The following is a 13,016-nucleotide window of genomic DNA, read 5'->3' on the forward strand; positions in this document are numbered from 1 at the left end:
TGGGAGATGGGGAAAGGATGTCAGCATCTGGTTGGCATGGAGTGGTAGACCCTGTGGTGGGAGGCAGGAAACCTGGTCATATCCCAGCATTCATGATCACCCAGTTTGAGATAAGCATTTCCATTCCCTAGGTCTCAGTTTGTTCATCTATAGAATGGGAGTGTCCAGCTCTGTCCCTCTTGCTCCTTGATGGAGGATTATGATCACTACTTCCATATACAGGCATTGCGGTGTGACTGCTGCTTCCTCTAAAGGCAAGGAATCTGTCAGGAGACTGACATTAGTGAGAACCGTCCTCAGGGAGCCAGGATGGATTTCAGGGCTCAGATGACCCATTCCTACCTGCAGCCTGGCCGTCCTCTGGGAAGCCCCTACAGAGAGCTTCTTTTTTTTTTTTTTTTTGTATTTTTCTGAAGCTGGAAACGGGGAGAGACAGTCAGACAGACTCCCGCATGCGCCCGACCGGGATCCACCCGGCATGCCCACCAGGGGGCGACGCTCTGCCCACCAGGGGGCAATGCTCTGCCCCTCCGGGGCGTCTGTTGCGACCAGAGCCACTCCAGCGCCTGGGGCAGAGGCCAAGGAGCCATCCCCAGCCCCCGGGCCATCTTTGCTCCAATGGAGCCTCCCTGCGGGAGGGGAAGAGAGAGACAGAGAGGAAGGAGAGGGGGAGGGGTGGAGAAGCAGATGGGCGCTTCTCCTGTGTGCCCTGGCCGGGAATCGAACCTGGGACTTCTGCATGCCAGGTCGACGCTCTACCACTGAGCCAACCAGCCAGAGCCAGAGAGCTTCTTAAAGCTTAGCTCTCATCACCTCCCTGGCCCACGCAGAAACCTGCCCACCTGCCTCCAAAATGCCAGCCCAGCTCCTCATCTTAACATTTGAGGGTTCCCAGCCTTCCTTTCCAGCCCTGGCCCTGTTTTAATAGCAGCTAATAGGCACCGATGATGAACCAGGTACTAGTGAGGTACTTAATTCTTCCAATTCACACTTACTTCTCAGGAATAATTTTATTCTCTTAACACTGAGGCACTTTCAGAAGTCCCTGAAGTCACTCTATAAGTGGTACAGCCGAGACCTGAATGCAAGCATGAGTGTCTGGGCCTGACCTGTGGTGGCACAGTGGATAAAGCGTCGACCTGGAAATTCTGAGGTCGCCGGTTCGAAACCCTGGGCTTGCCTGGTCAAGGCACATATGGGAGTTGATGCTTCCAGCTCCTCCCCCTTCTCTCTCTCTCTGTCTCTCCCTCTCCTCCCTAAAATGAATAAAATATTTTTTTTAAAAAAGCACAAGTGTCTGAAGACTCCCCTCTCCTGCTTCATCCACACAATGGCCTTCTGATTTCTGCCACCTCCTGTGGCATTGCCCCTTTGCTCCTGCCCCCTCTGCTACTCCTAACTTGTCATCTTGCCACTCATCTCTCAGGTGAGGGTCCGAGCTGAAGCACTGAGCCGTCCCGGGAGGCGTCCGATTCCTCTCCTCAGCTCTCCCTCGGAACTGGCTCCCTAATTCCAATTCCGTCTTGCCTGGGGACCTTACTAAGCCTGAGGAGCCTCTCCAGACCCCACAGAGACTGCACTAGTGAGGCAGGTACCCCAGGTGAGCATCTTCAGGGCAGGGCTCAGTGTGGGGTGCCCTGGCATACCCAGCAGTCAGCAGTGACCAACCAGCCCAGAGGTACCAGTGTGCCTTGAAGTGAGAACAGGATTAACAGGGGTGGAGAGTCTGTTGGCACATAACTTCGGGAAACAAAGTGAAATGGTACATTTCCTGGACATGGTGGCTATCCCTACCTCCTTGGCATTCACACTCCTGTGCAGTCCCTCCCGTATTGTAACAAGAATGGTTTGTGTGATACACAGAGTATGGCAGAAGTGACGGCATATCACTTCCTAGGTAAGGTTATAGGCGGTGACAGCTTCGCTCTTGGTCATCTCTCTTGGACCATGTGCTCTGGGGAAAGACATTTCATGAATAGCTGGGGAGGACTCCATGGTGAGGAACTGAGGCCTCCGCCCAATAGCCCCAGGAGTGAGTTTGGAAATGGGTCCTGCTGCCAATGTTAAACCTCAGATGACCACAGTCCTGGCTGACGGCATGAAACCCTGAACCAGAACCACCCACCTAAGCAGCTCCCATACTCCTGAATGCAGAAACTGTGTGATAGATAATGTTAGTTGTTTCAAGCTGTTAAATTAGTTATCCACAGGACTTCCGAGAGCATTTGCTACACAGTACTGATGTAAATCTCCAAGGAAGATACATGATGTAAAATTCCCCTTCATTATTTGGCCAAGGAGGCTTTCTTTTTTGAGTTTTCAAGAGAAAAAACCTACTTACTATGGCTCTGGTCCTACAGTTAGATGTAACTTCTAACCTAGGTCTGTCTCATGAACTAGGCATACCCTTCCAGAACCTCAACTTTTCCCTTTTATAGAGAAAAAAGAAACCACCCGACTTCCCATAATTCATGAATGCAGCCCAGATTCTGAACTATTTAGAGGTGGGTGGGAGGGTCGCTTGGTGAGGTCCTGGTCCTAAGAGCTTCACTCTGGAGCTCAGGTGGGCTCTACATGGTAGTGAGCAAGCCTAAGGCCCCACCTTCTCAGTTCCTCAGGCCATTTCCCAGAGTGGTGAGATACAGCCTGCTCTTCTAGCTGTGCACAGCTCAGAGATGGGAGGCATGGGCCTGCGACTCCACCATCAGGCTGAGAGTTCCTCCAGGCCAGAGCAGGAGCCTCCCCCATCAGACTGGCATGGATGACTCATGCACTCGCCATTATCCCTCCTTCTCCCCAGCCTTTGGACACCACACAGCAATGGGCAAGAAGGAACAACACAACCTCCTGTAGCCTTAAGAGTAAAGGTTTGTCCTTCTTCCCTTTTTCAATGTATTCCCTCTAATCTTTATCTAGTAAAGGGCTTTGTCAAGTTTCAGGATCCCTGCGGGGTCAGAAACCCACTGAAGCCCTGCATGACCCTCTTTGTTAAAATGAAGACAGTTTTTTAAAAAAACAAAACTATAATGCGAATACTTTATTATCAACGAGTGACTGGTATTAGCTTTTTGTCTGGGCATTAATATTTCAAAAACCATACACCAAACCCAGGCTTTTCCACCTAGCTCTGCTGTATCGTTTTCTTTAAAAAAAAGAAGAAGAATAGGAAGAAGAAGAAGAAGCGGGAGGAGGAAGAGAAAGAAAATATATCTGTATTGAAAGAATTATAAGCCAAAGTGCGTCTTTCTTGTTTTGTCCATATACACACATTGCACCATACATAAATAATTACATTGTAAAAATGACTCCATAATTACAAGTATAATATATATTTCCATATAATATATAAAACTTTATATTAAATCTAGGTAGATGATATTTGGGAGGTTGCGTCCGTGGGAGCAGTGTCTCTGGGCACTGGCACCCCCGGCGGGGGGGGGGGGGGGGGGGGGCAGACGGCGGGCCGCTGGTGGGCAGCTGCCGCTATCTGTGGTTGTTGAGCAGGATCTCTAGCCAGCAGGGACAGGAGGTGATGAACTGCCGGGAGTAGCAGGGCCCCCAGCCCTTGGCGAAGCTGATGCGGACGCTGTTGGGATCGTAGGGGCCGTCGGCGGCGTCGGGCTCAGGCCCGTGCTGGAGCAGGCCAGAGCGCTCGAAGTCGAACACTTTGATGGAGTAGCCGGGTGGCACCTTGCGCACGACGAGGGCGCGGCCGCCGGGCGCATCCAGCGTCGGGGAGTTGACGAAGATGGGGTGCTCGCCGCGGTTGTAGGCCCACACGCCGTCAGGTTCCTTGCTGAGCAGGATGCCGAAGCCGATCTTGCTGCGCGTCCGCCGCACCGACTCGCTGCGCTGTTCCAGGTTGAGCTGGCCCAGGCAGAAGCCGCTGCCCTGAGGTAGGTCGTAGAAGATGCTGACGGCCTGGTCGTACACTGCGTAGAGGCGTCCCACACGTGTCCGGTGCTCCCAGTATGCCACGCTGCACCAGTGGCTTGGCTTGGTGGCATCCGGAGACATGCTGGCGTCTGTAGGGCAAGCACAGGGCACAGTGTGTTTATTCAGGGTGGGGAGGTGGGTGGCAGAGGGGAGCAAAGGTGGTACTGCTGCCTGGATGGTGGGAGTTGGGTGGTGTTTCTAGCGGTCAACAGACCCGCCAGCATCTACTGTGTGCCAGCCTGTCCTCAGGAAACTTAACACACAGTGAGACCCCTCCCTTCCCAAAACATACACAAAGGAAGAAACAGAGGCTATGAATCTACAGCAGAGGCAAGACACCTACTATGTGCTAGGTGTTGTAGGAACACAAACATGAACCACACCTGATTCTTGGCCATAGAATTTCACAAGCTAGCAGGAGTCGGAAATACACCCATGTGCCCAAAGGAGACCCTGGGCGCTGAGAGCCTACAGTGTACCAGGTGCCATCACTGTACTTGTTACTCTGCACGTGACCTCACTGGGTTGGGTCCTCCAGTCACTCTGTGACGAAACCACCTTCTTCTTTTACAGGAGGATCTAAGACTTGGCAGGCACCAGCTACCTGCCCCCGGCCACACAGGTCGTAAGTGGCCTGGCCAGGATTGGGAACTCGTCAGTCCAAGCCTCTGTCTGAACAGCGTAGGGTTAAATATCAGGGGGCAAATCATCACTCGGGGGGACTCAAGCAGAGGAGTTGGCCCCCAGGATCCCTTCTAGCTCAGAATCATAACTGTCCGACTGCCCCCGACTGGTCTTCGGGCATTAGGTCTAGTTCCCTCAATGTCCCCTCGAGTTGGCTCTCTCGGCAGAAAGTGCAGGTTTTCACCAGAACTGCAGTCACCTCTGTGAGACAGAGAAGTCCAAGGTCTCTAAAATGCTAAAGAAACTTGCTCCTCAGGGGCTTCAGAGTTTGCCGGCTCTCAGTTGTGTGTTGTGCCTCTCTGGGCCTCAGTTTCCCCACAGACAACAAAGAGGTGCACTGGAGCATGACTAGAATCCTTTCTCATTCCAGCTTGGGGCATCTCTATGTCTGGATAAATTTGGCAATTTTCTGAGACCAGACCTAAGACCACACACACAAAGGGTGGGGTCTGTCTTGAAGGGCAGCCCCATGCTCACTGCTCTCCTGTGTGGGCAGCTTCTCAGAGTCTGAAGCCCTTTAATATCTGCTCTTTCCTTTGAACTCACAGCTCTGAGAAGCAGGTGGGTACCCATGACTGCCTCGTCATGTTCCCACATGGGCCCTGGCTGGGGCTTTTGCATGGAGGCAGAATTCTGTTGATGGCCTGATGAGAACACACCAAAGCACTCTATGGCTCTTATTCTCCAAGAGAAACTGATCAAAGTCCAACTAAACTAGAGGGAAAAACAGCACTAACAACTTCATTCAAGAGCCTGAGTGAGGTCAGCTCTGTCTGTCAGCTCAGCCCCACTAGAAGTCCCACAGCAGCAGGGTGACAGGCCCCCTGACATCCTCTTACGTGCTAGGAGGCCTGCCTAGCTACCTAGCAGGAAAACCTGTCTGAGGGGCCTCCTGTAAGCTGTCAGCTCTGCTGTGGCCTTGGGCTGGGCACAGCCCCAAAGGGCGTGCCCCTCCCCCTATGTCTGGCTTCAGATGCCAGTCACAGGTTCCCAGGCCAGCTCCTGAGGAGGTATCATTTTGCCTCACAGCCTCCATCCAGGACCCTCATGGTTCTAGCTGATTGTCAGGTAGGGAAAGAAGAGACCCCACTCCCTGCCCTCACTGACCTGCCCCTTAGCCAGTGGGCGAAAAGACAACTCTACCCTGTTATAGGTGACCAAGCTGTGGGCACTAGGCCAGTCCCAGCAGGTGGGCAGCCAGGAACACCCAAGCCATTGCCCCTCTCCATTCATCCGTCTGGCACTGATTGGGAATTCTCAAGTACCACCCCAACCCAGCCATAAAACTCTAGCACCAACATTCTCAGCGAGCAAAGAGGATTCCTATTAATGCTCGTGGCAGAGAGAAGTGAGGAAGCAAAGAAGCCATGCTTGGAGAACACTAGGCAACAGGCATCCCTGGGTGCCTAACACGAGCTAGGCGGCTTCTCTACAACCATCCGGGTACACCTGTTATCACCCCATTTCACAGGTGCAGAAACTGAGGCCCAGGGAGGTGCCCTAACTGGTCACGGGTGCACACTAGTGAGTGCCGTAGCCAGCCAGCATCAGTGCCAGACCATACTCCTGCAGGAAATGCTTCTCCATACTCCAGGCAGGCTTCCAGCTAAAACCCACGCACTGAGAAAGTCCCTCCCCTTCCCTAGGCCGCAGTTTCCCTATCTCTAACCATGACTTCTCTCATGGTCTATGAGTCCTAGAGGTGTTTACCCACAAGCCTGTGAGTCACTCTCCCTCCCTAAACAAAGGGCCTTCACTCCCCAAGGACTCACTGCACAGTGTCACCAAGTGAGGGACTGATGCTACTTCCCTTTCCCAGATAAGGCTCAGAAAAGGCCACCTTATCCTAAAGTGGCAGCTCTTCCCCAGGGTGTAGCCACTTCGTTGTAGAAGGGAAAGAAGCAGTTTCAGAGTCAGAGTGTGGGGGAGGAGGGTGGTAATGGGAATGGGGGGGGGTATGTACTCTTTCCCAGCTCCTATAGAGCAGAGGTCCCCAAACTTTTTTCACAGGGGGCCAGTTCACTGTCCCTCAGACGGTTGGAGGGCCGGACTATAAAAAAAAAACTATGAACAAATCCCTATGCACACTGCACATATCTTATTTTAAAGTAAAAAACCAAAATGGGAACAAATACAATATTTAAAATAAAGAACAAGTAAATTTAAATCAACAAACTGACCAGTATTTCAATGGGAACTATGCTCCTCTCGCTGACCACCAATGAAAGAGGTGCCCCTTCCGGAAGTGCAGCGGGGGCCAGATAAATGGCCTCAGGGGGCCGCATGCGGCCCCCCGGGCTGTAGTTTGGGGACCCCTGCTATAGAGCTTTCAATCCAAGGCCAGGTAGGACTTTCTGTCTCCCCTCTCCTCTCACCAGCCAAGCAAAATGCCCCCTATCAGCTATACCCACCCCCATCAAGACCTGTGTCCCCTGCCTTGTCCCAGTGCCCCTCACAGGGATGGCATCCTGTGATTGAGGACAAACCCCACATTGCTGCCTTAGGGCCCAGCATGCCCCAGCCGTCTGGCTCAGAGACACGGCCTGGGCCAGCCCTCACCTCCTGCGGCCTCTTCGGTTGAGCAGACTAGGTAACACCTCATCAGGCCTGGGCTGGTGGCCAAGTCTTCCAAACTCCAGGAGATGGACTGCTGCCTCAGAAAAGCCCTCTCTGACCCCTCCCTCCCGTGTGGTTACAGGCTAAAATGCAGCCCCACCCTTGGCCTGAGCAGGTGTCTGTGCTATTGGTCAGTGTCCCTGGCTAGGCTAGACTCTCAAGTGGGAAGGGGTGGGTTTCAGTCCTCTCTGTGTCGGTCCCAAGGCTGCATGTATCCCTAAGGTGCTCTTGGAACACACACTAAAAGGGAAGGAGAAAGGAAATAAAATATATCATAAGTGTTGGCACACTGTCCTTGCCGCCACCCCCATGAGAATCCTGCCCAGCAGGTGAAGCTCATGGCTTTAGGCCCAACTTAGATCTCAGGTATGATGGAGAACAAACCAGCAGGTGAGCCATCACCATGTTCTGGGGGCTTCCCCACCCCCACCAAGCTCTCGGGGGACTCAGGGCTCCAGAGCTCGAAGGACTCCTGACAGAATCTCATCCAAGGAGCCCCAACACTCTGGGCTTTCACAAACCAACACACACAGTTTAACAGAGGGGCTGGGAATGTCAGAGTAACCACTGTTTTATTTTGTAATGACATTAAAATCCTCAAGACCATCTACTATCACTAGCACAAAAGTGTATTAATACTAACAAAATTATAATTTTGTATAGCTAAATTAAAGTATAATTTAATACTAAAAGAAATCAGGAATTTTAAAGTTACTACATTTGGGTCAGTGATTTTCAATTGGTGTGCCACAAGAGTTTTTAAAACATGCAATACCTGACTAGTCAGCAGCACTGACCTCTTTTCCCTTAGACTGTCAAATTAAAGAAGGGAGGGAGGGAGGGAGGGAGGGAGGGAGGGGAGAGAGAGAGAAAGAAAAGAAAAGAAAAGAAAAGAAAAGAAAAGAAAAGAAAAGAAAAGAAAAGAAAAGAAAAGAAACCAGCTAACACAATAGCCATCTGGTGTGAATGTCCTGTCCCGAACCATAAATGTATGGGTCATGCGACAGCATTACATCTAATTGGTCACACTGCATAATAAGGTTGCATCTGACTTTTTTTTTCTGGTGTGCCACAAAATTTTAGTAATTAGTTTATGTGTGTCATGAGATTAAAAAGGTTGGAAATCACTGCATTTATAAGAAATTTTCTTGGCCCTGGCCGGTTGGCTCAGTGGTAGAGCATTGGCCTGGCGTGCAGGAGTCCCGGGTTCGATTCCCGGCCAGGGCATACAGGAGAAGTGCCCATCTGCTTCTCTACCCCTCCCTCTCTTTCCTCTCTGTCTCTCTCTTCCACTCCCTTAGCCAAGGCTCCACTGGAGCAAAGTTGGCCAGGCGCTGAGGATGGCTCCATGGCCTCTGCCTCAGGCGCTAGAATGGCTCTGGTTGTAACAGAGCGACGCCCCAGATGGGCAGAGCATCACCCCCTGGTGGGCGTGCTGGGTGGATCCTGGTCGGGCACATGCGGGAGTCTGTCTGACTGCCTCCCTGTTTCTAACTTCAGGAAAAAAAAAATTTTTTTTCTTATTTCTTTCATCATGGATCAATGAAAAATTAGTCCTTTGACTAACCTGTGTGAACCACTGATTTAGTCCAATATCCTTGTGCCCCCAGATACAGGGCGAGTCACCCAAGGACATACAACAGTGTGTGGCAGAACACAGACCAGACTTGAGACCCCAGAATTCTAATCTGATGCTTGTCATATGATCTTGTGGACAAGCCTCAGTATCCCCATTTGGAAAATAGGCTTATTCATAATCAAGTGCCTCACTTAGGTAGCCTATGTTTGGGTTTTCTGGAAACTCTGGAAGCAGATCAACAGGGTGCAAAAAGAAGCAGCTGTCTACTGGTCCCAGCATTGGCCTGACCCTTCAGAGGTCAGGGATACAGAGGGGTGTTGGTGGAAATGACCCAGGGTTACCACCATGGGAGGTTAAATAAGACAGTGAATGGCAATGCCCTTTGCAAACTGTAAAGCACTTTACAATGTTAAGGTTTAGCTCCTAGCCTGGTAGCTGAGGCGAAAAAGGTATTCAGATAGTGAAAGAATGATGAATCAAGCAATGAATAAGAATGTCTAGAACAAGGACTAGTACTGCTGTGACAGTATTTCACTCCACACATATACATACATACGTGTGTGCGTCCAAATCTCATGTAGTGTTAACATAAGCTGACACGCTGTCTGCGAGTGAGAAGGCAGGTTCCCCCAAACCGAGGGTCCCCTCTGCACTTCCCACAGCTGCAGAGCACCAGTACACCCACCACACTTCCCATCTGCAGCCTGAGCTGCCACTCAGGGTGCAGGCAGACAGTCTCTTGCAGAAGATCTTTTTCTCCTCGAGGCTCCAAGGCTGTGGTCCCGCCATCAGCCTAATTAGGAACCATCTCCTTAATTGCAAATAAATGCCGGAGAGTCAGACCCGAGTGAGCAACATCAAAGATGACCGCGCTCTGACCGAAACTCCTGCTCACTACCCCCTGCCTGCTAGGGGCCTGGCCTAGTTCCCAGACAGATTCTGGGTCCTGGCTGGGAGGATTCCAGGGGGAGGAGGAGAGGAGAGGTGCAGTCTGGCACTCACGTGGCAGGAGTTCTGTAGTCAGGTGTCCTGCCTCCTGGCTCTGATCAGGCAGGTCACCTACATTATCCTAGCCTCAGCCTTCCCAGCCAAACAACGAGCTTTCAATTTCTGTGATTTAGTGCATGTTCATAGCAGAGCTCTCCTCATAACCACTTAATCTTGGAAAACTGCCCAGATGTCCAACAGGAGAATGGATGTTATAGGCTGAATGTTTTTGTCCTCTTCAAATTCATATGTTGAAATCCCAACCCTTAATGTGATGGCAATAGGAGAGGTGGGGTCTTTGGGAGGTCACAAGGGTAGCTCATGACCGGGATTAGTGCCCTTTGAAAAGAGATGCCAGAGAGCTCTCTAACCCTTCCAGCACGTGAGCAACAGCAAGAAGATGCCGTCTATGAACTAGAAACGGGCTCTCACTAGACACCAAATCTGCTGGCACCTTGATCTCGGACTTCCCAACCTCCAGAATTGTGAGAAAAAACTGTGTTGCTTAAGCCACTCAGTCTGTGTTACTCTGTTCTAGCAGTCGAAATGGACTAATAATAAATAAACAAAAATAAGGTACATCCCTGGCATAAAAACAAACACATAGATCATTAGAATAGAATAGAGCCCAGAAATCAACCCACGCATATATACAGTCAGTTAATATATAACAAAGGACACAAGAATATACAGTGGGGTCAAGATGGTCTATTCAAACAATTTGTGTTGGGAAAACTGGACAGATAAGTACAAAAAAAAATGAGATTAGACTACCTTCTTACACCATATACAAGAATAAACTCAAAATGAATTAAAAACACAAATGTATGACTTGAAACCATAAAACTCCTAGAAGAAAACAGGCAGTAAAATCTCTGACATTTCTTTTAGTAATATTTTTTCCTGACATACCTCCTCAGGTAAAGGGACACCTAAGAAAAAATAAACAAATGGGACTACATCAAACTAAAATGTTTTTGCACAGCAAAGAAAACCATCAACAACATGAAAAGACAGTCTACTGAATGGAAGATTGTATTTGCCAGTAATACATCAGATAAGAGGCTAATATCCAAAATTTATAAAGAACTGATACAACTCAACACCAAAAAACTCAAACAATCCCATTAAAAAAATGGGCAGAGGACCCGAATAGATGCTTCTCCAAAGAGGACAAACAGATGGCCAACAGACATATAAAAAGATACTTAATGTCACTAATCATCAGAGGAATGCAAATTAAAAACCTCAGTGAGCTATCACCTCACACCTGTGAGAATGGCTGTCATCAATAAATCAACAAACAAGTGTAGGTGAGGGTGTGGAGAAAAGGGAACCCTTGTGCACTGCTGGTGGGAATGCCGACTGGTGCCGCCAAAATGGGTAACAGCATGGAGGTTCTTCAAAAAATTAAAAATGGAACTGCCTTACAACCCAGTGATTCTGCTTCTGGGTATATAACTGAAGAAACCCAAAACACTAATTCAAAAGAATATCTGCACCCCTGTGTTCACTGCAGAGTTATGTACAAGAGCAAAGATATGGAAGCAACCCAAGTGCTCATCAACAGAGGAGTGAATAAAAAAGTTGTGGCACATGTATACAATGGACTGTTGGTCATAAAAAAGAATGAAATCTTACCATTTGTGCCAGTGTGGGATGGACCTAGAGAGTATTATTATAAGTGAAATGAATCAGACAGAGAAAGACTTAAATACCGTATGATTCCACTCAGATGTGGAATCTAAAGAACAAGATAAAGAACAACAAAATTGAAACAGACTCATAGACTGAGATCGGACTGATGGTTGCCAGAAGGGAGAGGGGTTGTGGGGCTGGAGGAAGAGGTGAAGAGATGAAGAAGGACAAATTGGTAGATACAAAATAGTCACGGGACGTAAAGTACAGCATAGAGAATGTCATCAGCCCTGGCCGATTGGCTCAGTGGTAGAGCGTCGGCCTGGCGTGCAGAAGTCTCGGGTTCGATTCCCGGCCAGGGCACACAGGAGAAGCGCCCATCTGCTTCTCCACCCCTCCCCCTCTCCTTCCTCTCTGTCTCTCTCTTCCCCTCCCGCAGCCGAGGCTCCATTGGAGCAAAGATGGTCGGGGCACTGGGGATGGCTCCTTGGCCTCTGCCCCAGGCACTGGAGTGGCTCTGGTCGCGACAGAGCTACGCCCTGGAGGGGCAGAGCATCGCCCCCTGGTGGGCAGAGCATTGCCCCTGGTGGGCGTGCCGGGTGGATCCTGGTCAGGCGCATGCGGAAGTCTGTCTGACTGTCTCTCCCCGTTTCCAGCTTCAGAAAAATACAAAAAAAAAAAAATTAAAAAAAAAAATTTAGTGAAATTAAAAATAAGGTACATGTATACAAATGGAACACAACTCGCCAATAAAAGGGAACAAACTACTGAAAAATACAACGTGCATCAGAAGCCTGGGCTGCCAAGACGCCCACAGCAGTGCTGTTTGTTTCCACTAACAGGAAACTCTCGAATAGAAAAAAAAAAACGAATCTATGGTGACAGACATCAGAACAGTGATTACCTCTGTGGAGTGGGGATGACTGGGAAGGGGCACAAGGGAACTTTCTAGGGTGACAGAAATGTTTGATATTCCGATCGGTACAATGGGATCTCAGGTGTACACATGGTCGAAATCATGATCCGTACACCTAAGAGCCGCGGATTTCATTGTAGGTATGAGGCGTTGAAAGGAATAAAATGAAAAAAAGAACGGTGCGCCACCAGGCCAGTGGCAGGCCCGGCGTGGCCTCAGCAGGGCTCTGTGATGGACCGGGGACAGCCCTTGTGTTTCCAGGCCGGGCAGGGGGGGGCTGTGCTCCTGGTGGCGCCCACATTCCTGCCACCAGAGGGAGGTGGATGCCTGCGGTGGGCTGGGACAGACAGGCCCTCGACAGGCCCTCTCCCCTAAACTGGAGCCAGCCCCTCCAATGGTTGGCATTCCTTCCTCTGGGCCTCTTTGCCCACAGAGGGAGCTGTGAGCCCAACATGTAATTTTGTGGGGGTGATGGGGCACCAAGGGGGCCAACTGCAGTCTGGGGGAGGCGGGGAGAGCTGAAATCCCAAGAAAAGCCTTCAGCTTCTTCGAAATCAGCAGTTTTCTGTCAAAACAAAGGGCAGGAACGTTCCTGTGTGCTCCCCCGTGAGCTGCACGCTCCAAAAGCCTGAGCACACGCAATGCAGCTTGTTTTCCTCG

The 13,016-nt window shown here is 50.2% G+C and overlaps 1 protein-coding gene across 2 annotated transcripts in view; it reads right to left on the bottom strand.

Annotated features, from left to right (window-relative positions):
* Nucleotides 1–3,022: 3,022 nt before the first annotated feature.
* The window catches only part of SMAD6 (SMAD family member 6), an 80,886-nt gene continuing 70,892 nt past the window's right edge, over nucleotides 3,023–13,016 (bottom strand). For both annotated transcript variants that reach the window (XM_066342775.1, XM_066342774.1), the window contains exon 4: nucleotides 3,023–4,025. In XM_066342775.1, the coding sequence (XP_066198872.1) occupies nucleotides 3,484–4,025 (542 nt within the window). In that variant the 3' untranslated portion in view covers nucleotides 3,023–3,483. The remainder of the gene's footprint in view (nucleotides 4,026–13,016) is intronic.

This window comes from Saccopteryx leptura, chromosome 6 (assembly GCF_036850995.1).
Source record: "Saccopteryx leptura isolate mSacLep1 chromosome 6, mSacLep1_pri_phased_curated, whole genome shotgun sequence".
Taxonomy (NCBI): domain Eukaryota; kingdom Metazoa; phylum Chordata; class Mammalia; order Chiroptera; family Emballonuridae; genus Saccopteryx; species Saccopteryx leptura.